The sequence below is a fragment of the Perca fluviatilis genome, chromosome 4 (genome assembly GCF_010015445.1).
Source record: "Perca fluviatilis chromosome 4, GENO_Pfluv_1.0, whole genome shotgun sequence".
In the NCBI taxonomy this organism is placed as follows: Eukaryota; Metazoa; Chordata; class Actinopteri; order Perciformes; family Percidae; genus Perca; species Perca fluviatilis.
In genome coordinates, this window is record NC_053115.1 from 542,269 (window position 1) to 568,313 (window position 26,045).

General features: G+C 45.4%; 2 protein-coding genes across 6 annotated transcripts in view; one reads left to right on the top strand and one right to left on the bottom strand.

Moving 5' to 3' along the window:
• Nucleotides 1-6,474, top strand: part of ccdc66 (coiled-coil domain containing 66) — a gene marked incomplete at its 5' end in the record, with an annotated part of 16,733 nt that extends 10,259 nt beyond the window's left edge. Inside the window, 4 exon segments of the mRNA XM_039799022.1 lie at nucleotides 238-290; nucleotides 2,002-2,171; nucleotides 4,489-4,628; nucleotides 5,713-6,474. Coding sequence (XP_039654956.1) covers nucleotides 238-290; nucleotides 2,002-2,171; nucleotides 4,489-4,628; nucleotides 5,713-5,814 — 465 coding nt within the window.
• Nucleotides 6,475-9,757: 3,283 nt separating this feature from the next.
• Nucleotides 9,758-26,045, bottom strand: part of LOC120556999 — a 28,441-nt gene continuing 12,153 nt past the window's right edge. Inside the window, exons 7-11 of one of the 5 annotated variants that reach the window (XR_005638920.1) lie at nucleotides 24,375-24,524; nucleotides 21,392-22,205; nucleotides 17,739-17,814; nucleotides 9,860-12,589; nucleotides 9,766-9,822 (exon numbers count right to left, since the gene is read on the bottom strand). Coding sequence is in view for 4 of the 5 variants with exons in the window: in XM_039796989.1 (XP_039652923.1) it covers nucleotides 15,810-16,307; nucleotides 17,739-17,814; nucleotides 21,392-22,205; nucleotides 24,375-24,524 (1,538 nt within the window). In the remaining variant the exon portion in view is untranslated. Of the gene's footprint in view, nucleotides 12,590-14,865; nucleotides 16,308-17,738; nucleotides 17,815-21,391; nucleotides 22,206-24,374; nucleotides 24,525-26,045 lie in introns of those variants that run through there. The other 4 variants (XM_039796992.1, XM_039796990.1, XM_039796991.1 and 1 more) reach the window with 4 other exon arrangements.

A 26,045-nucleotide genomic window follows, 5' to 3' on the forward strand; every position in this document is an offset into this window, starting at 1 on the left:
ACCTTTTTATTAAATTCCTTCAAAGGCTTCACTACATGTATTATGTAAGTCTGGACAGACATGGATGTAAACTGCAACCACTGCACTGGGTGGCGAAGGCATACAACCGCAAGGGAGTAATTCTAGTTAAATCTAGAACTTTACCACGCTCTCGAGGTCCAAAATTCAGATTCACAAACATGTATTACTTTCCTACTGACAAACATTGAGGAGTTAATGACTAAGTGATTGTTTCAGGTGGAGAGTGTTTCCAGAGGACACGGCCTCTCTGCAGCCATCAACACTGAAAGGTGAGCAGCATTTCAACCATCAGCAATGTGACTTTCAGAATGATCACTTTTGTTCCCAGGAAATAGCCTGGTCCCAAATGGCAGTGCGCAACTACTGTATGTCACGGCAGGTGTATCTAGGCTACGCTAGCTTCGCAATTACAGTAATAGAGCTCAACAGTGTGGTTTCCAAAAGTGAAAATTCTGTTAATTCTATCTACAAGGATTTAGATTATCGGCCATGATGTCTAAACCATCCCAGGTAGACGAAGGTTTCTGCTCCTGAAGAAGCTACAAGTCCGTATGAAATCAACCTTGTTTTAAGAAAAACAATGTCATGGACAAGTACTACACTACCCACAATCCTAAGTGCAACAGCGACGTCTCTGATTGGTGGAGTTTGCACCATGGACATGTTTACTGCACCTGCGAACGGCTCGTGAGCTCCTTACACTGAAGTCTGTGATCGTTTCTCTACACCATGTGTCAAACTCGAGGCCTGCGGGCCAAATCTGGCCCCTTGCAGATTTAGATTCGGCCCGTATATCAATTTGGGTTCATAATACATGTTGTGCGCCAAACCAAAAACACAGGACAGTGTGTGAAATTCCCCCAGAAGAAGCCGAGAGAGAGTTTTCATATTCAGGCTGAGAAACTGGTTGATTTGCTGAATTCTACGATGGCTAAGGAACTCTTCTGATGACTTTCGTAGGGCTTCATGTCAACAAAAATACGACAAAAAAACGTACAAAAATGTCGGAAAAAATCAAAAAGGTGACAAATGTCTTGAGAAAGCCACAAAAAACAGGTGTCTTTGCTACGGGCACGAGTAAGTGCAGTGCCAAGTTTGACGTGTTGTTTGGATAAGAAACGCAAAAGATATCGTTAAATATATCGTTAAATATATCGTTAAATATATCGGTAAAAGAAGCACACGTTGGCTTTTGCTGCTCTAGCCGCTGGCCACTCCCTCCTCTCACCCTGTATGGAAACACTGACTCTCTCTCTCTCTACACACACACACACACACACACACACACACACACACACACACACACACACACACACACACACACACACACACACACACACACACACACACACACACACACACACACACACACACAAGTTCTGGTGGTTGATGAACACAGATAGGTGCTGTTTAGCTCTCATAACGGGCCGAGTGGGTAGCTCACTGCCATTAGTCCATGCCAAATATTCTGTCTTAGTTGCAGCCCTGAATCCCCAAATATCTGAAAAGAGCTCTGTGTGAACGGTGCGTGAGTTAGTGGAGTCTATTTTTCACCCTCATATTGAGTCTGTAGTTTATGTCTGTTGCTTTTGTCAAGTCAGTTTTATTTTTATAGCCAAAAATCATGAATTTACCACCAAGAGGTTCACAGTCTGTACATGAGTCCTTGTCTGATTGCTCCACATTTCCATGGTGATATTTAATTGTGATTCTGAATCTGCAGCGTTCTCTGTCAGGTAAACCAGTCAGTCAGTAGTAGGGTGTACAGGGGAGGTGGTTTTGAAGTGGTTTGGGGTCCTTCTGTAAGTCATTTTGGGTTTAGGCTACAGTTTGGTTTGGATGAATTCTACAACACCACAAGCCAAGCAATCGGCCCGATCCACACGGGGACATTTTCAACGGGACTGCACTAGTGTTTACAAAATGCACAAACGGGGAAGAAGGAGAAACCTAACGGCTGTGTTTTGCTGTCTCCCCCAGGGGGCGCTCTCCCCCCCTCCCTGCTGTCAGACTCAGAGCTCAGAGCCAGCAGGCCCCGCCCCCCCCCTCGTCTCCAGGCCTGCAGTTCATCCCTTACGTCCGGACTGATGAGGTCTTCAACCTGGATCCACTGGAGCCAGCTGACACCCCCCCACCACACACACACACAGGTTAGAGAGACACACACACACAGGTTAGAGAGACACACACACACAGGTTAGAGAGACACCCCCCCCCCACCCCCACACACAGGTTAGAGAGACACACACACACAGGTTAGAGAGACACACACACACACACACACACACACACACACACACACACACACAGGTTAGAGACACACACACACACACACACACACACACACACACACACACACAGGTTAGAGAGACACACACACACACACACACACACAGGTTAGAGAGACACACACACACACACACACACACACACACACACACACACACACACAGGTTAGAGAGACACACACACACAGGTTAGAGAGACACACACACACAGGTTAGAGAGACACACACACACAGGTTAGAGAGACACACACACACACACACACACACACACACACACAGGTTAGAGAGACACACACACACACACACACACACACACACACACACAACAGGTTAGAGAGACACACACACACACACACACACACACACACACACACAGGTTAGAGAGACACACACACACACACACACACACAGGTTAGAGAGACACACACACACACACACACACACACACAGGTTAGAGAGACACACACACACACAGGTTAGAGACCACACACACACAGGTTAGAGAGACACACACACACACACACACACACACACACACACAGGTTAGAGAGACACACACACACACACACACACACACACAGGTTAGAGAGACACACACACACACACACACACACACACAGGTTAGAGAGACACACACACACACACACACACACACAGGTTAGAGAGACACACACACACACACACACACACACACACAGTTAGAGAGACACACACACACAGGTTAGAGAGACACACACACACACACACACACACACACACACACCCCCAGGTTAGAGAGACACACACACACAGGTTAGAGAGACACACACACACACACACACACACACACACACACACACACACACACACACACACACACACACACACACACACACACAGGTTAGAGAGACACACACACACACACCCCCACAGGTTAGAGAACACACACACACACACACACACACAAGACACACACAACACACACACACACACAGGTTAGAGACACACACACACACACACACACACACACACACACACACACACACACACAAGGTTAGAGAGACACACACACACACACACACACACAACACACACACACACACACACACACACAAACACACACACACACACACAGGTTAGAGACACACACACAACACAATACACACACACACACACACACACATAGACACAGGTCACAGGTTAGACACACACACACACACACATACACAGGTTAGAGACACACACACACACACACACATACACAGGTTAGAGACACACACACAGGCAGGACACACACACACACACACACAGACAGGTTAGAGACACGCACACACACACACACACACAGGTTAGAGACACACACACACAGACACAGGTCACAGGTTAGACACACACACACACCAAACAAGAACACACACACAAAACACACACACAGTTAGAGACACACACACACACACACACACAACCACACACACACACACACAGACAGGTTAGAGACACGCACACACACACACACACACAGGTTAGAGACACACACACACACACACACACACACACACACACACACAGGTTAGAGAGACACACACACACACACACAATAATAGAACTCTCTGATGGGAGCTGATTATATTTCACTGATTATATATATATATATATATATATATATATATATATATATATATATATCTCCGTTAACCTGGATGCAGGACTTGTTTCTAAGCGGTGATCTAAGTGGTCAGCTGATGAGAGTGATGAGGTCCAAAGTGGACTCATATATCCAGTCACACAGAGCTGCAACAATTAGTCGATCTACCCAAAAAGTTCCTTCATTACAATGAACACACTCTGCAGTTGTCTGCTGGAAACACTCAGTGAGCTAGAACGGTGATCGGTAGATCGATAGAAAATGAGTCTACAGTTTGGACCGACTAATTCAGTAATAGTTCACCTACAAGTGCCAAATATTCTGTCTTAGTTGCAGCCCTGAATCCCCAAATATCTGAAAAGAGCTCTGTGTGAACGGTGCGTGAGTTAGTGGAGTCTATTTTTCACCCTCATATTGAGTCTGTAGTTTATGTCTGTTGCTTTTGTCAAGTCACTTTTATTTTTATAGCCAAAAATCATGAATTTACCACCAGTCTGTACAGCATCCAGCATCCTGCTGCTGTACAAACAGCTAACTTTACTCGCTCCTCGTCAGAACCTCCTGCTCAGAGCACAGCACCTCCTCCTGCTCCTCCTGCTCCTCCCACTCATCACCTCCTCCAGCCTGGACGTAACACACACACACACACACCCCGCCAGCAGGAGATCCTCAGAGGCCTGGCCCAGCTACGGCAGGTAACACACACACACACACAGACACCCATACACATACTCACACACACACACACCCAGATATACACACACTCACTCACTCACTCACACACACTCACACACACACACAGACACCCATACACATACTCACACACACACACACACAGACACACACACACACACACACACACACACAGACACACACCCAGATATACACACACTCACTCACTCACACACACTCACACACACACACAGACACCCATACACATACTCACACACACACACACACACACACACACACACACACACACACACACACACACACACACACACACCCAGATATACACACACCACTCACTCACCACACACACACTCACACACACACACACAGACACCCATACACATACTCACACACACACACACACACACACACACACACACACACACACACACACACACACACACACACACACACACACACACACACACACACACACCCAGATATACACACACTCACTCACTCACTCACACACACTCACACACACACACACACACACACACACACACAGATATACACACACTCACTCACTCACTCACACACACACACACACACACACACACAGATATACACACACTCACTCACACACACACACACACACACACACACACCCAGATATACACACACTCACTCACTCACTCACACAAAGACACCCATACACACACACACACACACACACACACCCAGATATACACACACTCACTCACTCACTCACACAAAGACACACACACACACACACACACAAAAGATATACACACACTCACTCACTCACCAATAATAAAAACAACACACACATTACACACACACACACACAACACACACACACACACACACACACACTCCTGTGTAAAGGTTTTCTGTTTTTCTGTCTTTTTTCTGATCATAGCTGTTAATCTACTAATATGTAAACACAAGTATAGCTGTACCAACCTGTGTGTGTGTGTGTGTGTGTGTGTGTGTGTGTGTGTGTGTGTGTGTGTGTGTGTGTGTGTGTGTGTGTGTGTGTGTGTGTGTGTGTGTGGGTGTGTGTGTGTGTGTGGGGGTTTTCAGGGTTTGTTACAGAAGCAGAGGGAGTTGGAGACGGATCTGAATCCTCTTCTGAAGCGTCATGACGACGAGCACCGGCCGCACTTGGCAACGCACCGCATGTGACCTTTGACCCCTAGGGGTGTAGGGGTGTGTGTGTGTGTGTGTGTGTGTGTGTGTGTGTGTGAATATCTGTGTGTGTGTGTGTCGTGTCGCAGTACCGAGAGTGGCCACTGGACAACATCAGCAGAAAGGCTGAGCTACACACTGGCCCTTTAAATGTGCTCCATCACTTCTACCTCACATTGAGACCTTTATAAACTGAAATACCGCTCCTGGTTTAAGACTAACATGTTTTATCACTAACTGAATGTATTCTTATCTTTACATTTTATGTGAATATTGTATTTTAAAATTCAGTGAATGCACTTTTGTGTAAGAATGACAGCGTACCAAACGTGTACTGACTTCTACCTTTTCTTTGGAGCATCCTTCCTGCAGACGAGCGCAGCACTTATTGAAATCATGAATGAAAGATGGGGTATGTTTTTGATTCTTCAGCTTCCTGCGGGCAGAGGAGCTCTGCGTTTTTTATTTTAAATGTATTGCAAATGTAATAATGAATGTAAAGTGTACTGAAACCTTTTACATTTCTTACAACTGCACTTTTTGATTTATTTTATTTTGGCAATCGCCTGATCCCTGAACACCTACAGTGTGTTAAATCTAAACACTAAATCAAAACGTGAATGAGACAGACAGTTTTTAAATAAAGTTTGAAGTTTATTCTGTGTCTGTGTCTTCTGTGTCTGCGACCTGGACGCTTCAGGCTTCCACATCACATTTGTGTTCGTTGCATAAAGTCTGATTTATGGTTCTGAGGAGGCTCCACGCACAGCTTTCTCCGTGGCCTACGTTAGTGGCCTGATGGTTATACTGGGGGGGGGGGGGGGTGTGTGGGCTTGTTTTACTATATTCGTGGGGTCCAAAAACCAGGGAATACAGTATACTTGTGGGGTCTGCGCAGCCTTGTGGGGCCAAAATGCTGGACCCCCCAAGGTTAAAGGTCTGTTTGAGGGTTAAGACTTGGTTTTAGGATTAGGGACAGAATCAGGTTATGGTTAGGGTGAGCAGGGCCGGCGATTGCTATAGGCGACTGCCTAAATATGCAGACTTTGGCTGATTATGCGTTGAATTATGCGATCGCATAATCATGTTTTTCTGGAGGGACTGATTAATGTGAATTAGAGAAGTCGTTTGGCCGCTAGCTCACTTAACAACGCCTCAGCTAACGTTGGGTCAACCCGCAGTGGCCGAGCCGACCCCGTTGTCTAGGGACAAACAAACAAACAAATTATTGTGGTGCTCCATCAGGTCAGCGCTAGTTGGTGGTCTAGTTACCCCAGAATAGGGGACTGTGGGCTGGGTAGAGAGCGCCGCAAACTGCCGCTCATGTTGCACTCTCACTTCGCCAGCCAGCCTTTTTTTTTTTTTTTTTCGCCCACGGCTCTGTTCTGAATGTGAGATATAACCATTAATTTATTTAATTCTGAATAAAACAGCATTCTATAGACCTGATGCTGTCTGCAAAACAACAACCTGCAACTTGAAAGATTAGTTTTTGTAGCAACGAGGCCGAGCATAAAGCCAAAACTATAAAGGGAATGGCTTCTAATGTTAATGTCCTGAAGAGGCCGAGTCAGAGTCCACAGCTCGTTCAAATCAAAAACATATCTGCCGCTGGACTTTAACTTTTACAAACAAGAATCTTTTTATTTTCATGGCTGTCTGGCGAAAAAAACCCTTGTATGTCCAAAATCTTTTCAGGAAATGAATAAAGGCTAATTTTAAAACATTTTCTTGAACTTTTCTCCCCCCACAAAGTCACAAAATCTCGTGTCTCTAAACTCTTGCTAGTTTAAGATCGCCGCAGTTATCAGTTTCTCGTCCAGCCCCACGTCGTTTAAATAACAAATGCACCTTCTGGTCTTACAGGGAGGTGTGTTCAGGTGCATTCTGGGCGTGCTGGTCTTACAGGGAGGTGTGTTCAGGTGCATTCTGGGCGTGCTGGTCTTACAGGGAGGTGTGTTCAGGTGCATTCTGGGCGTGCTGGTCTTACAGGGAGGTGTGTTCAGGTGCATTCTGGGCGTGCTGGTCTTACAGGGAGGTGTGTTCAGGTGCATTCTGGGCGTGCTGGTCTTACAGGGAGGTGTGTTCAGGTGCATTCTGGGAGTATTGCTATCTTTAGGCAGCGGGAAGTGATCGCTCCATTGACCAACAAAAACCTGGTCTAAAGTCAATAACGCAGCATTTCATTGTTATTTTTACAGAGCATTAGTAAAATGCTCCTAGGCTCGTGCACAGCGCACACACACTATGCTTGTTACACACACAGGGACGCATAGCAACACACACACACACACACACACACACACACACACACACACACACACACACACACACACACAATATTACAAATAACATTAGGGTGTAAATCCTCCATCATAACAGCAATGCTCCAAGGTCCAAACGCGCCTGGCTTTTAGAGGGAATGGGAGATGATCTCTGATTGGTTGATGAATGGGAGATGATCTCTGATTGGTTGATGAATGGGAGATGATCTCTGATTGGTTGATTGCATGTTACGCCCAAAACACACCTCTGATTAATGAAGACACTAAGGACAACCCTTTAGGACCAGGCGCCCGGCACACGGACACTTTTTTCTGCTGTCAAACTATCAGAAGTGGATTTAATGTCGTATGAATATGATTTCGAGGGACTGGATTTGCCTTTAGACGCGGTTTGTACAACCTGGTTTTGGCATCCATGAGCAAAGTTGATTTGAGACCCATCATTTGACATGATATTACCTTGTATGTACAAGATTAATCTTGTGCACACAACATATTATCTCCTGTGGACAGTATGAAAAAAATAAATCAGGATTTTGAGGTATATTTGTGTGTGTGTGTGTGTGTGTGTGTGTGTGTGTGTGTGTGTGTTTAGGTGACATCAACAACATCTCAAGGCAAACTCTATGGTTTACACAGGCAACTTTTAATACAAAAAATGAGGTAAAAAAACATAAGAAAATGACTTTTAAGTTAAAATGAGCATTACACGGTCACTTCCTACTGTACATACAACAACTAAACACAAACAGGGTAACAAACCAAACGCTTAGTACAAAAAAAACATTATTTTACAAGACACAGAGTCCACTGGAAGACGTGTAAAGTAGTCCGTCCATTGTGTGTGTTTTTTTTACAGTTTTTTTTTGTTGTTGTTGACGTTCTTAGAGTCCTCTTTAAGAATCAGCGTACATCCTGGTCTCTCCCATGATGCAAAGAGAACCAATCAGCAGCGACTACAGACCGTAGAAAACATCCTCAGGCTTTCCCTTTAGGAGAGGAGTGTGTCGGGGTGTTAAAACAGTCTGTCAAGCTGGTGTTGTGTTCAAGAAAGCTGGGAAATAAAGTCTTTTAACATTTCACTCAATGCTCTTAATGAGCGCAGCGTACAGAAAGAAAACAAGTACATATTTACACAAAGTGGGGGCGGCCTGTAGCTCACCCGGTAAGAGCGTGCGCCCCATGTTGGCTGAGTCCTTTGCAGCGGCACAGGTTCGAATCCCACCTGCTGCCCTTTGCTGCGTGTCGTCCGCCCATCCTGTCTATCCACCATCACTGTCTGATAAAGGGGGAAAAGCCCCCCCCAAGAAAAAAGTAATCTTTTTAAAAAAAATCTATGTACACAAAGCTGTGAACTGATTCAACCTGAGAGCATTCGTTCGGTCAGAAGAGGATCTCTTTGAGGCAGAGTTAAAAAGTGACCAGGCCAGGTCTGTCGCAGTCCGATTACATAAAACGAGACATTTTCGTCTACTGCTGGCTTGTTTTTAACCCTTGTGTTGTCCTTCGGATTATGTACTTCCCTTTACTTTGTTGAGAATTGCTCTCTAAACAAGGGTTAATCCAGCACCTTAGTTCTTGTTTGTACAGCATTTTGGTCAGCTTACACTGTGTTTAAATGTGTTCTAGAAATAAACTTTACTTACTTACTTTACAAGAAACAGGGTTTAGAGAGCAATTCTCAACAAAGTAAAGGGAAGTACATAATCCTTGTGTGGTCCTTCGGGTCACTGGGACCCGAAGGACCACACATTAACCTTCCCTACACATGTTCAAAGAGGCGGGACAGTTTCCGTTAGTGTTTGTCTGACTTCTTCACTACCAACAGGCCAACAGCTAGTGGTTACAGTGAGGAAACACGGGGCTGGCTGCAGGTTTTTATTTGACTCTACAGCAGCTGATTTCTGCAGCGTAAAGGCCGCTTCACAGTCGCCGTAGCCGAGCTCGCGCGCGCCAACGTGGCGTCAAAAACGACGTAGATATCTCGCCGGCGCGCCAGGATTTTGAGCGCGTGACGAAGCGGAAACAGGAAGCCTGGAGGAGCTCGAGGGTAACGTGATGCCAGGACTCTCAGAGCGACTGCAGGTCTCTCTGGTGAACTCACTGGGTTAAGAGGAGCTCTGTTAGGGTGAATGAAAGGCTTGACCCCACCAAGTAGCTCATCCAATCAGATCACAGCATTGACGTCGATGCTGCTGCCAGTTCTGCCCTTGTTTACCTTTTTTCTTCTTCTTCTTCTAGTCTGTAGAAAGGGAAACGTCGGTAGCCTTTGCTCATTAGCGCCCCCTCTGTTCAGGAGAAGACTGCAACTAGTGTCTCCACCACCACGCGCCAGTATAGACTACATAGACTACATAGACTACATAGACTACAGGCTCGGACAGAAATATCTTAATGCCTGTCGGGCTGTCGGGCTCAGACAGGAAAATGTGGCCCGATCCCCTCTCTCTCTCTTGGGGCTCGAACACGTAGGAGTAGCGCCAACGCGAGGTGTAAACGTAGCAAAAGATATTCGTTTTAAAACCAAACCGTAGTAGTGTAGATGTAGACTCGATGTCAGGCCGGTTCAGCACTAGTTAGTGGTCTCGCTAGCAGGCTCAGCACCAGTTAGTGGTCTCGCTAGCAGGTTCAGCACTAGTTAGTGGTCTCGCTAGCAGGCTCAGCACTAGTTAGTGGTCTTGCTAGCAGGTTCAGCACTAGTTAGTGGTCTCGCTAGCAGGCTCAGCACCAGTTAGTGGTCTCGCTAGCAGGTTCAGCACTAGTTAGTGGTCTCGCTAGCAGGCTCAGCACTAGTTAGTGGTCTTGCTAGCAGGTTCAGCACTAGTTAGTGGTCTCGCTAGCAGGCTCAGCACCAGTTAGTGGTCGCGCTAGCAGGTTCAGCACTAGTTAGTGGTCTCGCTAGCAGGTTCAGCACTAGTTAGTGGTCTCGCTAGCAGGCTCAGCACTAGTTAGTGGTCTTGCTAGCAGGTTCAGCACTAGTTAGTGGTCTTGCTAGCAGGCTCAGCACCAGTTAGTGGTCTCGCTAGCAGGTTCAGCACTAGTTAGTGGTCTCGCTAGCAGGTTCAGCACTAGTTAGTGGTCTTGCTAGCAGGCTCAGCACTAGTTAGTGGTATCGCTAGCAGGTTCAGCACTAGTTAGTGGTCTTGCTAGCAGGTTCAGCACTAGTTAGTGGTCTTGCTAGCAGGTTCAGCACTAGTTAGTGGTCTTGCTAGCAGGTTGAGCACTAGTTAGTGGTCTTGCTAGCAGGTTGAGCACTAGTTAGTGGTCTTGCTAGCAGGTTCAGCACTAGTTAGTGGTCTTGCTAGCAGGCTCAGCACTAGTTAGTGGTCTTGCTAGCAGGTTGAGCACTAGTTAGTGGTCTTGCTAGTAACAAAGCTCCCGGTCATCAGCGGAAACCCTGAGAGGGATCTTTGATTTTACAGGATTGGTTTTGACTTTAATGGGAGACTCCTCCTGTGGCCGGGTTGCTCAGCGGGTAGAGCAGGCGCACATGTACTGAGAGGTTTATGCCTCGACGCAGAGGTCCAGGGTTCGAGTCCGACCTGTGATGATTCCTCTCTCTCTCTCACCTAGCTGTCCTGTCCATTAAAGGCAGAAAAGCCCCAAAAATAATCTTAAAAAATAAATAAATCATGTTTTTTGTTACTTTACACCTGCCTGACATCAAGTCGTACTCTAAGGTCACTAGGGGGCGCTGTCCGTTGCCATGTCGTCTCTGCCAGCGATCCATGCCTGTATCTCTACGGTCACTATCACATAAAGCAAAAGATGTATTTTCAACAATCTTCCTGTAAGCAAGTTTATGAACCCAAGAGACAAAGGTGAGGCTGTGATTTGGACTACGACGGTCCTGGATCAGGCTTACACATCACCATGTTGCTGATTTTTGTGATGGCAGATAAATAAATATACATTTGCGAGCTGCATACAGACAGAGAGTGAGGTCACTCCTTCCTTTTCCAGTCCAGGACCGGTTAGTAATCAGGGTCTGAGTGTTCCCACGGTGGTAGTTTTTAATAAAACCGGCTCCATGAACGGCAGCAGCTGGGTGAAAGTCAGCAGGGAACGTTACTCGAGTTCGTCAGACCGGCTCTCTACATCCCGTTGAAGCCTCCTCCTCTTTGCCCCCCTCTGTACCTGCTGCCTTGCCCTGCAGGGTTGTGGAAGCCCCCCAGCAGTCTAGGACCTGTGAAGTCCCTGCCGACCTGCTGGAAGCCCCAGGCCAGGGCAGCAGCCCCTGCGGGGCCCAGGCCTCCTGGCCAGACAGGGACTGGCCCCAGGAGGCCTCCTCCCAGGGCAGTCAGGGGCCCCAGCATGGGTCCGCGGGAGAAAGGCTGGTTGGGAAGGCGATGCAGGTGGTGGGGCTGCAGGAGGCTGGCCCCCCACTGCTGCTGCTGGCTGTGAGGAGGGGGCTGGAGGTGGGACCGGCTCGGCTGGAGCTGCTGGCGGTTGTTCAGGTGCTGCAGAAGTTGCTGAGGTTGCTGGATCTGTTGTAAACGGGGCAGAGCAGGATTTGGGTTGTGTTATGCCTATCATACACTAGAAGACTCTGACATCATCTCACATCTAAAGACAATCTGTCATAATGTCACTGAGCTCTAGACGATTCTACTACCGAGACTTCGTCCCATCGCATGAAGATGTCACTTTATGAGGTTTTTTAACATTAATATGAGTTCCCCCAGCCTGCCTATGGTCCCCCAGTGGCTAGAAATGGTGATAGGTGTAAACCGAGCCCTGGGTATCCTGCTCTGCCTTTGAGAAAATGAAAGCTCAGATGGACCAATCAGGAATCTTCTCCTTATGAGGTCATAAGGGGAAAGGTTACCTCCCCTTTCTCTGCTTTGCCCGCCCAGAGAATTTGGCCCACCCATGAGAGAGAGAGAGAGAGACACATCATGGCTTGAAAACGAGCGAAGCATGGCAGTTGGTCAAGACCACACCCCCACCCTCCACCTTGCACTTCAGATACAGTATTAGGGGACCACTAAGATCTATATAAAAGAGACTTCAGATACAGTATTAGGGGACCACTAAGGTCTATATAAAAGAGACTTCAGATACAGTATTAGGGGACCACTAAGGTCTATATAAAAGACTTCAGATACAGTATTAGGGGACCACTAAGGTCTATATAAAAGAGACTTCAGATACAGTATTAGGGGACCACTAAGGTCTATATAAAAGAGACTTCAGATACAGTATTAGGGGACCACTAAGGTCTATATAAAAGAGACTTCAGATACAGTATTAGGGGACCACTAAGGTCTATATAAAAGAGACTTCAGATACAGTATTAGGGGACCACTAAGGTCTATATAAAAGAGACTTCAGATACAGTATTAGGGGACCACTAAGGTCTATATAAAAGCATCCAAAGAGCACCATGTCATGGGACCTTTAAACTTAATAATTTGGCATGGGGTACTTTCCATAAAATCATCTCTCAATGCAAATCAAACCAGCTATTAGGCTAACTGAAATAAAACCATGCAAATCTGTAGGTATGGTGAAGGGTATGTGATGATGTGGGGGTATGGTGAAGGGTATGTGATGATGTGGGGGTATGGTGAAGGGTATGTGATGATGGGGGGGGTATGGTGAAGGGTATGTGATGATGGGGGGGGGGGCTTTTTTAACTCCAAAGGCCAAGGGAACTTTATCAGGATGCATAGTATCTGGATCCATGAAATAACTGGCCTTTATAATAACCATCTGCCTGCCTCTATGGGAATTTAACATAGGGGTGGACTGACTTATGCTATATTTATAGTGTCCTTAAAAGGTGGATTTGTACTAATTTTTTTTAATTAAAAAGGAACACGCCGACTTATTGGGACTTCAGCTTATTCACCGTAACCCCCAGAGTTAGACCAGTCCATACATACCATTCAGTGTGTGTTACGCTAACTGTCTTGCCTGCAACAGTTGCTTAGCCTAGCACAGATCCTGCAGGTGACTGGTTCCAGTGATCCTATTGCTCCCAATAAGTGACAAAATAACTCCAACATGTTCCTATTTCCATGTTGTGATTTGTAGAGTCACAGCGTGTACAAAAAACAAGGTCACATGACACACAGCCATCTTCTAACAGTAAACAAACCGGGAACTATATTCTCAGGCGGAAGAATATAGTTCTTGGGTGGAGTGATATGCTCGCAGCAAGCCTGTCTGAGAATATAGTTCCTGGTTTGTTTACTGTTAGAAGATGGCTGTGTCTCATGTTACGTTGTTTTTTTGTACACGCTGTGACTCTACAAATCACAACATGGAAACAGGAACATGTTGGTGTTATTTTGTCTCTTATTGGGAGCAGTAGGCTAGTTGGAACCAGTCACCTGCAGGATCTGTGCTAGGCTAAGCTAATGCTGGAGCCGTCAGACAGCATTACAGCACGCACTGAGATGAGAAGGGTATGTATGGACTAGTCTAACTCTGGGGGTTACGCTGAATAAGATAAATTCCCAATAAGTCGGCGTGTTCCTTTAAGGCATTAAGATCAATTTCCAAAACATGATTTGTTTTATTCCTCTTTTTAGTCAACTTTAGCATCGGTTAATAAACTTATGAGCACCACTGTTATAAAAATGTTTAGGATTTCATTTTACATCAGAGCCCAAAAGAAGGTAAACCTCTCCATCTCTGTATCCATCTGCTTGGGGCAAAACAAAAACCATTTTAGAGAATTGTAGAATACAAAGGATACAGAGTTGCTGATGAAATCTTGGACGAGAGGATGAACAAATCAAAATACATACGCTACTTGTCTTTCAATAGACCAAGTGATCCATTTAGTTTTATTAAGCAAAATAAAAAGCATGTACAAAATGCCATACAGAGTAAAAATAATATGACTGTAGGGCTGGGCGATATGAAAGGTTGTTCTATATCTCAATGACTATATATATATATATATATATATATATAAATCTCACAACATAACATGTTTACGTTTCTTGTTATTAAATAAATAAATATTATATTCTAGTTTTGGTATTCTCCCGTGGAGAGTTGGATATTTTCTCAAAACCGGTGCTAAAACTATACTTTTAAAACAGCACATAATGTGACGTTAAAAAACTGCATGTGTTTTTGCTAAGGCCAAATATAAACGATATATTTAAAATGTAATAATAGCTTTCTTGGGTTTCGGTACCCACTACTACTCCTGTGTGCATTAAATTCTTGATAAATGAAATATACGGAGTATTTTCTTATATTATTATGAACTTTAGTGCAAAATGAACATAATGTGCAAGGAACGTTACTAAATACTGTCATAATGCAGTTTGGTTTGCTGGTTTTTCGACTTCACAATATAGACTATATAGAAAAATATATACGATAGGCATTTTTATATAGATTTGACAATATATATATATCACCATATCGCCCAGCCCTATAGGATTGCTATTCCATGATTTCACAAGGTTTCCTGTGAAGAGTGCTGTCTCAGTCTCTCTAAGCTCTTCTTCTGGGCTCTCCCTTTATATTATACAATTAAAAACTGAATACAAATCTTCTCATTGGTTACACAGAGTATACATGCACATAAAGGTTTGTGTTTTTATACATAGCTTAGATTAGAGCGTGTCAGTTTTAGATCGTCAGTCTCTTTTCTTTTTTCCTGGCTTGTGCAGTGAGCACTGGCAGAATGCTCGCTGGGCTCGGGACCCTCTGTAAACCGGTCTGGTGGTCCGGGCCTCATCAGAGGCGATGGGTGGAGGAACGCCTTGTGGTGAGCAAACAGACCCCGTCCCCATTGTAGGACTGGACCTCGCACCAAGGTCCTTCGAAGTGGTTGTAACAGATTACTCCACAGGCCAACCTTTTCGGACTTTTTCCATATGGCGGTGCCATGCCAATGGAGACCACAGTGCTGTTAGCCTTTAGTTCCCAATACCGGTTGCCAGGTTTGAGAAATGGCAGGTGGCACGGTATCCATCCTGGTCTGTAATAGGAGATATCCTTCCAGGACAGGGGATTCTTGAGAGCAGCATAGTTGAATTTTTCACCCTTGTGGTTGTACAGCTGCAGGCGTTGTGGGTCTGGGACAGGGGTGCAGTCCGACGCATTGCCAGGTTGCAGTTTTCCGTCTGTGCCGGTGGAACATTGTTGTGGAAAATCCTCTTCTGTCTGGGAACAGGTGATAGAAGATGGGTGGGGGCTGTGATTGCCTGGCCCATCTCCCCCTCTGCTAACGGTCTAGGGTTAAGGCAGCACATTAGTGATCTGTGTAAACTAGGGCTGCTCCCTCTTAGTGGATCAGTGGACTAATCGGAGGTTTTGATCTTAGTCAACTTAGATCTCTTTAGTCCATTAGTCATGTCTGATGCTGTTTTCATGCTGAATGACTTATTTCCAAGAAACGTACGAGCTCATCTCTGGTAAACACAAGAATTAAAGTGGTGCTTTTAGCACGACTCTTTGTGGAGAAACTCAGATTTACAGATCTGTCGATTAAATCAACTAATCGATTAGTCGATACAATTTTAATGATTGTTAGTCGACTAAGAATTTCTTTAATCGAGCACAGCCCTAGTAACCATAATACTTGGCATGACTTCGCTAATGCCACTATGCCTATGGCTGTCCAATTTTGGCCCCAGTACCAACCCCCTGTTAGGTTGAGGGTTTTTCCCTTCATATTCTCACATCCTCAGGTGGTGGGAATGCAGCAGCTGGGGGCTGTTAGAGGAACACCTTGGGGGGTGTAGAGTATTCTCCCAACACCTTCAAAATGCCATCTGTCTGGGTCTATTGTTCTTTGGATTTTCACTCTGGGACAACTCGCTCGGGTGGCTTTACCATTTCTTTGCTCCCATTCCTGCATGAGGTCAGGTAATGCTTGGGTAGGAGAGGTCATGAGGGGCTGATACCCAAAAGAGGACTTTCCTCTTGGGGATGGTTTGTGCAATGCAGACTTTTTACCTAAACTAATTTTATGACTTTAGTTTTGTCGTTTGATACAATGCTATGGGGTTCATCTGCTACTGTAGGTTGGTACTGTATGTTTAGCGTGCTTCGTACTAAGGTTTAGCTTGGGTGGGCCTTACAGTTACACATTAGCGGGGCACCTGTTCGGGCGGCATGTTAGCTGGTCTCCAAAATCTAACACAATTGTCAATCTGGGCGCTGCTTAGGAGCCTACGCCCCTCTTTTGTAGATTCAAATACATACATACATACATTTCCATGGTAACCGCGAGCTCCACCAGTCAGAGACGCCGCTGTTATGCCTAGGATTGTGGGTAGTGTAGTGAATGAGGCATGTTTTTCCTGACAAAAAGTTGATTTCGTACAGACTTGTGGCTTCTACAGGAGCATAAATCATTGTTTCACAGTCTTGTAGGTCATGGTAAGTCTACCTTGGATGGTTTAGACATTATTTGTCATTACTATGGCTAAAAATCAAAGTCTTTATGGAGAAAATGAATGGGATTTTTACCTCCGGAACCACAACGTTGAGCTCTAAAGGAACGTACTGGCATAGGCTTCTTTGCAGTGCCCACTTTGACATTTTCATTCAATTTTGGAGTCTATTAGAACCAGACTAAAGTTGCATTTTAATAGATCTGACGACTATTCTAGGAAATTTAAATTATTCTTCTGTTACGATGGTGATACTTCCTGTTACCTTGGTGCCACTGACAGTGATGGTGCCAGGTGGTGCTGCCTCTCCTCTTGGCTGTTCCTGGCCTGCTGGTTTGTCTCTACAGGAAGAAAACAAGAAGGGGTTCAGCAGCAACACACAGGCAAACGAGAAAAGAGAGATCATGTACCAGGGGATACCACTAAGGTCTATATAAAAGAGACTTCAGATACAGTATCAGGGGACCACTAAGGCCTATATAAAAGCATCCAAAGAGCAGCATGTCATGGGACCTTTAAATATAATTATATAATATATTGTAAATCCAGATTCTGGGAGTATAGGCATAGCCCTCTAAGAGCTGTTGCTATTGGGTTTATTCCTTGAGCATGCGCAGTTGTGTAGATTTCTTTCGCTCGCTTGTGCCCTGCACAGGTCTCTCTTACGTCCGCAGTTACTGTATATTACAGCTGCGAGACCTGAGACCTGCAACCGACAATCAGCATTTTCTTCAGCCAGTGTTGGCGATTCAGGAGGGTGAAGACGATAGCCTACCATACCGGACCCCTGAGATTAGGAGGCGTACGGCTGGTATTAAGGTGAATTTGATCCAGTTATCATTCTGTATGAAATGGCAGATCCAACAGCGCATCATCTGCTGTTAAGCATGGATAAGGCTCAATGAGTCATGAAGGACTCTGACACATTACGAAGAACACATCAGAGCACATCACGCAAATAAAACGGATAAAAGGGTACGGAGATGCACAGTTCGCAGCTGCGCAGATGTCAGCCAATGTCCTCCCTTCTGAGGTGGATCGTGGATGTGAATTAAGCTCTCGTGGAGTGTCCCCGGATGCCCTGATGGGGCTCCGATCCCTCTGCAATATAGGCTGGAGTGATAGCATCACATAGCCAGTGACAAAGACGTCACTTGTGAGTGCTCGCTGTAGTGAACGAACAGCTGCTGTTCGCCTGCTGTCTGCTGTGCGTAAAACAAACTGAGAAAATACACGCACTGGGCAATCGGTGAGGCGCTTCTTGTGCCTCGTTGCTATAAGGAAGAGGGGAAGAAACCCCTTAAAGCGTCCATATTCATAACTGTATTTTAAGGTTGTACCAGAATAGGTTTACATGGTTTAATTTTCAAAAAACACCATATTTTAGTTGTACTGCACATTGCTGCAGCTCCTCTTTTCACCCTGTGTTCAGGTCTCTGTTTTAGCTACAGAGTGAGACCTCTCTTCTTCTGTCCTATCTTTGATTGCACTCGCACATGCTCAGTAGCTCAGATCGTAGATCATGTCAGCTAGCTCCATAGACCGTAAAAGAAAGCCTGTTTCTCCAACTTCAGTCAGTTCCAAGGCAGGATCAGCTGGGAGACTTCTTCTAAACCAGGGAGCACATGGAAGTAGTTCTTTAGTAGATTATGGTGAACTTGTGTGTGTTGTAGCAGTGCTTTGCTATTGAGAACGATAGCATGCTAGCACTAGCATGCTAACAGTTTTGGTTAGCCCCTCGTCTCGGCTAGTGACGTAGAAATCCGTGCAGGTTGTGAACAGCTCACCAGGAGACTGAAGGCAGGACACATTCAGAAACCAGATCTCACTCAGAACACCATGGATGGATTTTGTCAAAGTTTGTATGTGTGTGGAAGCACCAGAGACACAAAATAACACCCCAGATTTTTTTTTTCATAATATGGGCACTTTAAGAGGTACATTTTCGACTGTTTTGGTGCGGCTCCGTAGTTTCTCCACTTCCTCAGACGCTTCTTGCAGGTGGATTGTGGCGTTCCTGAGGCGCGGTCCAAACAGCCCATCGGGGACTATGGCATCATCTAGGTGCTTAGGTCTTATCTCGGCAGGGAACCGTAACATGTGCAGCCAGATGTTCCACTGCAACATCGTCTGCCATGCCGTGATCCTGGACAGCGCCACCGTGGAAGCCGTGGTGATAGTCAGGACAGCCCTCATGGCTTTGCCTATGTCGGTCGCTAGCTCTGGGGAGAGAGCCCCAGGCTTTGTGGCCATGGCAGAGACAGCGGAGGACAGTAGAGCAATGTTGTTTTGTGCTGCAGCCACCTGGGCGGCACACCCAGAATAGACCAGGTCCAAGGGAAGGCTTTCGGAAGCAGGATGGAGGCCAGGCTCTGCTCCAGTGGAGGGACTGATGGAAAACCTGTTTCTGTGTCGCCTTGGACCCTGGTTAATGGGGTTGGGTATCAAGAACAGATTCCTACTTGGAATCGTTTCAAAAAATGACGATTCCAAGTAGGAATTTATTGGAACCGTTTGGAGGATTTGGTTTCAAATCTGATCACGGGTTCCAAATTTAACGTGCGCAAGTTTTGGTTTCCGTAGCAACCAGGCGCTTGTTGTGTTGCAGCCTCGGAGCGCAGTAAGCGGCACTCTAGCGGGGCTTTCCGGTTGGCAGGCAACTGCTCTACCACTGAGCCACAGCCGCCCCAAAGCCGCTGCTGCGGGGCTCAGAAGTTTTCTCCTACGTCGAGCTCCAGTGGGCCCAAGAGGGAGGAGGGAGAGCCGGCAAGAGAACCCCCTCTCTCTCTCTATTGAATGTTGTTTTTTGGTGGTTGTTTTTAATGTAATGATGCACGTCAATGTATAGCTGCACAAGTTGCGGGTGGACTCCAGGAAGAATAGCTGTGGCTACGGCCCCAGCTAACGGAGATCCCAATAAATCAAATCAAATCTGGAGGGAGCCGAGCCAGTGGACTCGTGCCCGCTAAAGGGGTCCTCTTTTGGGATGTCGTTGGTGAAGCTGCCGTCGCTCTCGTCTTCAACCTGAAGTGCTAAGAAGGTGTCTGCCCGCTGCTTCAGTTCCTCTGTTGGTAGGCTAACCCTAACCCTTGCCTAACCCCAGTGCCTTCCATGCAGCGCTGCCTGGAAGACGACTTTGGGGGCTTAAAACACCAGGACGGGCCTGAGGCACTGGGGTGAAGATCTGACGGCAGGATGTAGATGGTTCGGCAGACAGTACACAGGCCAACACCGCTAGATTCTGTCTTCAAGTCTTCATACTGCTTGCGTTGATGCTAAAGAATGCTAAAAAAATGGGAGCAGATCTCAGGTCTCGCAGCTGATGCATACAGTGACTGCAGACCTAAGAGAGGCCTGTGCAGGGAACAATGGTGCGATAGAAATCTTCACAGATGGGCATGCGTGAAAGATAAACCCAATAGCAACAGCTCTTAGAGTAAGAAAGCCTATACGAAATACAACCATCTTGTCATGAGAGATTGAGCATATTTTTTGAGGCATTGTTCACATACATGCTGTGTACTCTGAGTGCAACTGGAGGATTAAAATCATCCCTAAAAACACACCAAACTAGGTGATTCTGCACAAGGTTACCAAACTTGTGACACTCGAGGTTACCTTCATGTTAATGTTGAGATGATGACAGTTAACGGAGCTTACATTTTTATTGCACTATTTGCACATTAATGCTGTACATTTCATATTTTATATATTATTACTGTACATTTGTTTTTATTATATATGTTTAAAGAATTGATAATATATGTTGTTTTTATTTGTTTGTATACCTGGAGTGGTAACGAAAATAATATCCCCCTGGGATTATTAAAGTCTTTCTGATTCTGATTACAGGGTTAACATTATCTTACATTTCTTTTCAAAACTTACACCAAAAGTCTGGAGTAATCATTCACTTACCTCGTTATGTCGCCTTCTACAGGCCGAGCTGTGGTACTCGAGGAGGCTGCAGCGTGCTTATCTGTTTTGGGAAATACAGGTTCTTCTTTTTGATTTGCTTTCTCTCTCCCGTCATCGGTCGAGTCTGTCTGGGTACTTGGTGCCATCACGACCGCTGTGCTTTGATTGGACGAAGGGCTAGAAGTGTCACTATTACTGGGACCCCTGTTTTCTCCCAGTAACCCCAGCGCTCTCACTGGAGTACCTTCCCTCTGATCTCCAGCCCCTTGACTTCCTCCTATCGTCCTTCCCTCTGTGGGGGTCTCTGCTCCATCCTTCCTCCTCTGCTCCCCCGCAGGCTCCTGCTGTAATGCTGAGTGAATTAACTCCAGAGTGGCTGCCACTGCTTTCCTGTCATGAGTGACGTTAACAGACTCGGTGGGACCTCCTTGAGCTAAAAGAGGCGTGGTGTGACCGCTACCTGTACCAATGAGATAGGGAGGGGAGCTTCTGAGGGAGTTGATGCTCAACTCTGCCTCAGAGTCCAACTGCTGCTGGAGCTGCGCCTGACGCTCGGCCCGTAAATGTGAGATGGCCAGTCGAAGAACCTCAAAGTCTGTGTCTGAATGGTGCGGCGCACCTTCCTTACAGGAAGCGTCCGGGACGAGCTGGTCACACAGACTGGAGGAGGGAGCGGGGACGATGGAGCCGGACTGCTGGAGGAGATGCTGGGGTTGATCACTGGAGCAGAGGGGATGGATGTGTTCTGGGAAGATAGAGGGAGAGCGTTCAGAGCCTGACTCAGCGTCACTATGACTCGGCTGCCTCCCGAGCCCTGAGGACAGAGGAGAGCAGTTAGTTCAGGGCCCGGGCCTAGACTTTTGGGGGCCCTAAGCAGGATTTGGTTTGGGGGGAGTCTCCACATTGTAACATGCTGCCACTGCACTTGACACTAAACCAACTTGTGTATTGTAAATATTAATTTAAGCACTCATAATGTGCAAATAAGCATTTAAAGACTAATGTGGGACCAATTAGCAGCAACACTATCTTTAAATAGACCGGCTCTGTTATGAGCTCAATTGTGAGACATTTCAAGCGCTCTTGGGGGCCCTCTGGTAGCCTCGGGGCCCTAAACAGCCGCTTAGTTCGCTTATGCGTAGGGCCGGAAATCGTTCCTCCCTCTCTGTAAGCATCTCATCTCAAACATAGACAATAGACAATCACTTCTGTTTTATCGCACTATAATCATCTCAACAGACAATTCATTTTCTCTTTTTATTTGCACTATTTGCACATTATCGCTGTACACTTCATATTTTATATATTATTACTGTATATTTGTTTTTATTTATATGTTTAATTATTGATAATATATGTTGTTTTTATTTGTTGTTTGTATACCTGGAGTGGTATAAGTGATTATTAAAGTATTTCTGATTCTGAGTTAGTTGAACAAACTGCAGACGGATGAGGGGTAGAAACCGTAGAACGCATTGGGAGGATCTAGAATGAAGGATCCCCAGCTATTTGTAATAATGCATTCTTTTCAATGACTGACAGGGATTTAAATAAAGAGCTCAGGTTATTTTATTCCCCAATCACTATGCTACATAAAAAAGGGGGAAGTGTGCAGATATTACACTTTAAAGTCTGCCATGTTAAGGCCTTGGGGGAGTACTACTGTGGATGAAAAAATCTGGAGGGGTGGAATTTGAAAGAAGTGAGCTTACCAGACCTCTGTAGGTCGCTCCTCAGATCTGCTTGTGGCTAACGGCTGGTGGCTACATCACCCAAATTAAGGCCGGCTACACACTGGCTGCGTGGTGTGAGCGTGGCGTTTCTGTTGCATGTCAGCTGCGTGCCGTTTTCTACGTCTTTACACACCAGAAAGGTGTCTGACGTGGCGCTGCTGCTGCTGCTGCTGCTGCTAGCCTTGTCTGGACTCATGGATGTTTCCCATAAACATAAATATAAACTGATCTGATTACAGCAGAGACAACGTCGGCAGGATTGACGGGAGAATAGGCTCCAGAATATCTCCTTCTGGATTGACAGGTGACATATTAGAAAATCTATCATTATTTATTCTTGTTTTAAATTACATTTATGTCAAAACCTCGAGACTTTCAAACATCAACATGTCATTTATTAATATGTATTTGTGTCTAAACGACATATAAACATCTTTTCCTATTCTATTTTGCCTGGAAACACTTGGCATGAAAAATAGGCGTCGGTTCTATTTCTAGCATGCACGCGTTTTCTGAGACGTGCGTGTCACGCAGGCAGCGTGCACGCTCTGACCTGTTACCATGGGAACCCAAATATAAAACGGACACGCCACGCAGCTGACACGCTCATGCCATGCAGCCAGTGTGCAGCAGCCCTAAGCATAACACACTTACATCTCTGACAGATCGAATTGCTTTGTAGGTAATGTAGGCACCAGGATTTGAGAAAAAAGAACAAAGCATGTAATAAAAAGATGACATCTCTATTTCTGCTGCACCGATTTAGATTTTTGTTTTGTTTAAAGCTGTACATTGGGAGTCCGAAAAATGATTAACTCTGCATTCTCAGGCAAAGATGTTCATTTAGACTCAGCATGTGTAATTTGATGGTTGTGTTTGCACATAACGCTTCAAGCTATTTGTTTTTTTTTAAAAGGAATATACTGCAGGTGAATAGGTAAAATATAAGAAATATCACCATGACACATCCACAGTCGATTAATCACATTAAGACAATAATAGTTTTCTGAAATGTATATGTTTAAATATGCACAAGGCATTATCTATTGCTAACTTTTGATGAATTTAGGACAAATCTACAGGCGCAAATAGACAAAGTGTAATAAAATAAACACCTTAATGTGTATTTGGGATGTTTTTTCTCACTAGTCTGAAAGAAGACATGTTATGAAAGCAAAATAGCCCAAAAAGTGTCTCCCCGAAACAGGATATTGACATATTTCACACATTTCACAAATGCCACAACTGACCTTTGGGAGCCAGCATGTCATCTATGATTGGCTGCCTGTCCTTCATCTCGTGGTAACCGACCAGTCTGGTGAAGTCGTGCAGAAACTCTTCGATATTGGCCATGATGATGCCGCTACTAGCGTAGGCAGCGAACTTATCAAAATGATGCTCTGCGTTATAAAAAGACAGGCAACATCAGTAGTACAGATCAAGAGTTAAATTATGTTTTCAAATGGCAGCAGCTAATCTGAGTCACTGGTATTGATTAACATATCCAGAACTAACTCCACGCTGATAAAGTGCTGAATCTTCAGATTGTAACACCAAGTCCTGCTTAAAAGGTGCTCTAAGTGATGTGACATGTTTTTGAATCTACAACAAGTTTTGTCACATACAGCAAACATCTCCTCACTATCTGCTAGCTGTCTGTCCCCTGAACACACTGTAAAAACATCTCCTCACTATCTGCTAGCTGTCTGTCCCCTGAACACACTGTAAAAACATCTCCTCACTATCTGCTAGCTGTCTGTCCCCTGAACACACTGTAAAAACATCTCCTCACTATCTTCTAGCTGTCTGTCCCCTGAACACACTGTAAAAACATCTCCTCACTATCTGCTAGCTGTCTGTCCCCTGAACACACTGTAAAAACATCTCCTCACTATCTTCTAGCTGTCTGTCCCCTGAACACACTGTAAAAACATCTCCTCACTATCTTCTAGCTGCCTGTCCCCTGAACACACTGTAAAAAACATCTCCTCACTATCTGCTAGCTGTCTGTCCCCTGAACACACTGTAAAAACATCTCACTCTCTGCCTGTCCCCTGAACACACTGTAAAACATCTCCTCACTATCTGCTGCTGCCTGTCCCCTGAACACACTGTAAAAACATCTCCTCACTATCTTCTAGCTACCTGTCCCTGAACACACTGTAAAAACATCTCCTCACTATTTGCGTCCCCTGAACACACTGTAAAAACATCTCCTCACTATCTTCTAGCTGCCTGTCCTCTGAACACACTGTAAAAACATCTCCTCACTATCTTCTAGCTGCCTGTCCTCTGAACACACTGTAAAAACATCTCTCACTATCTGCTAGCTGCCTGTCCCTGAACACACCCATAAAAACATCTCCTCACTATCTGCTAGTTGCCTGTCCCCGAACACACCATAAAAAACATCTCCTCACTATCTGCTAGCTGCCTGTCCCCTGAACACACTGTAAAAACATCTCCTCACTATCTGCTCTGTGTCCCTGACACTGTAAAAACATCTCTCACTATATTGCCGTCCCCTGAACACACTGTAAAAACATCTCCTCACTATCTGCTAGCTGCCTGTCCCTCTGAACACACTGTAAAAAACATCTCCTCACTATCTGCTAGCTGTCTGTCCCCTGAACACACTGTAAAAACATCTCCTCACTATCTTCTAGCTACCTGTCCCCTGAACACACTGTAAAAAACATCTCCTCACTATCTTCTAGCTGCCTGTCCTCTGAACACACTGTAAAAAACATCTCCTCACTATCTTCTAGCTGCCTGTCCTCTGAACACACTGTAAAAAACATCTCCTCACTATCTTCTAGCTGCCTGTCCTCTGAACACACTGTAAAAACATCTCCTCACTATCTGCTAGCTGCCTTCCCTGAACACACCATAAAAACATCTCCTCACTATCTGCTAGCTCT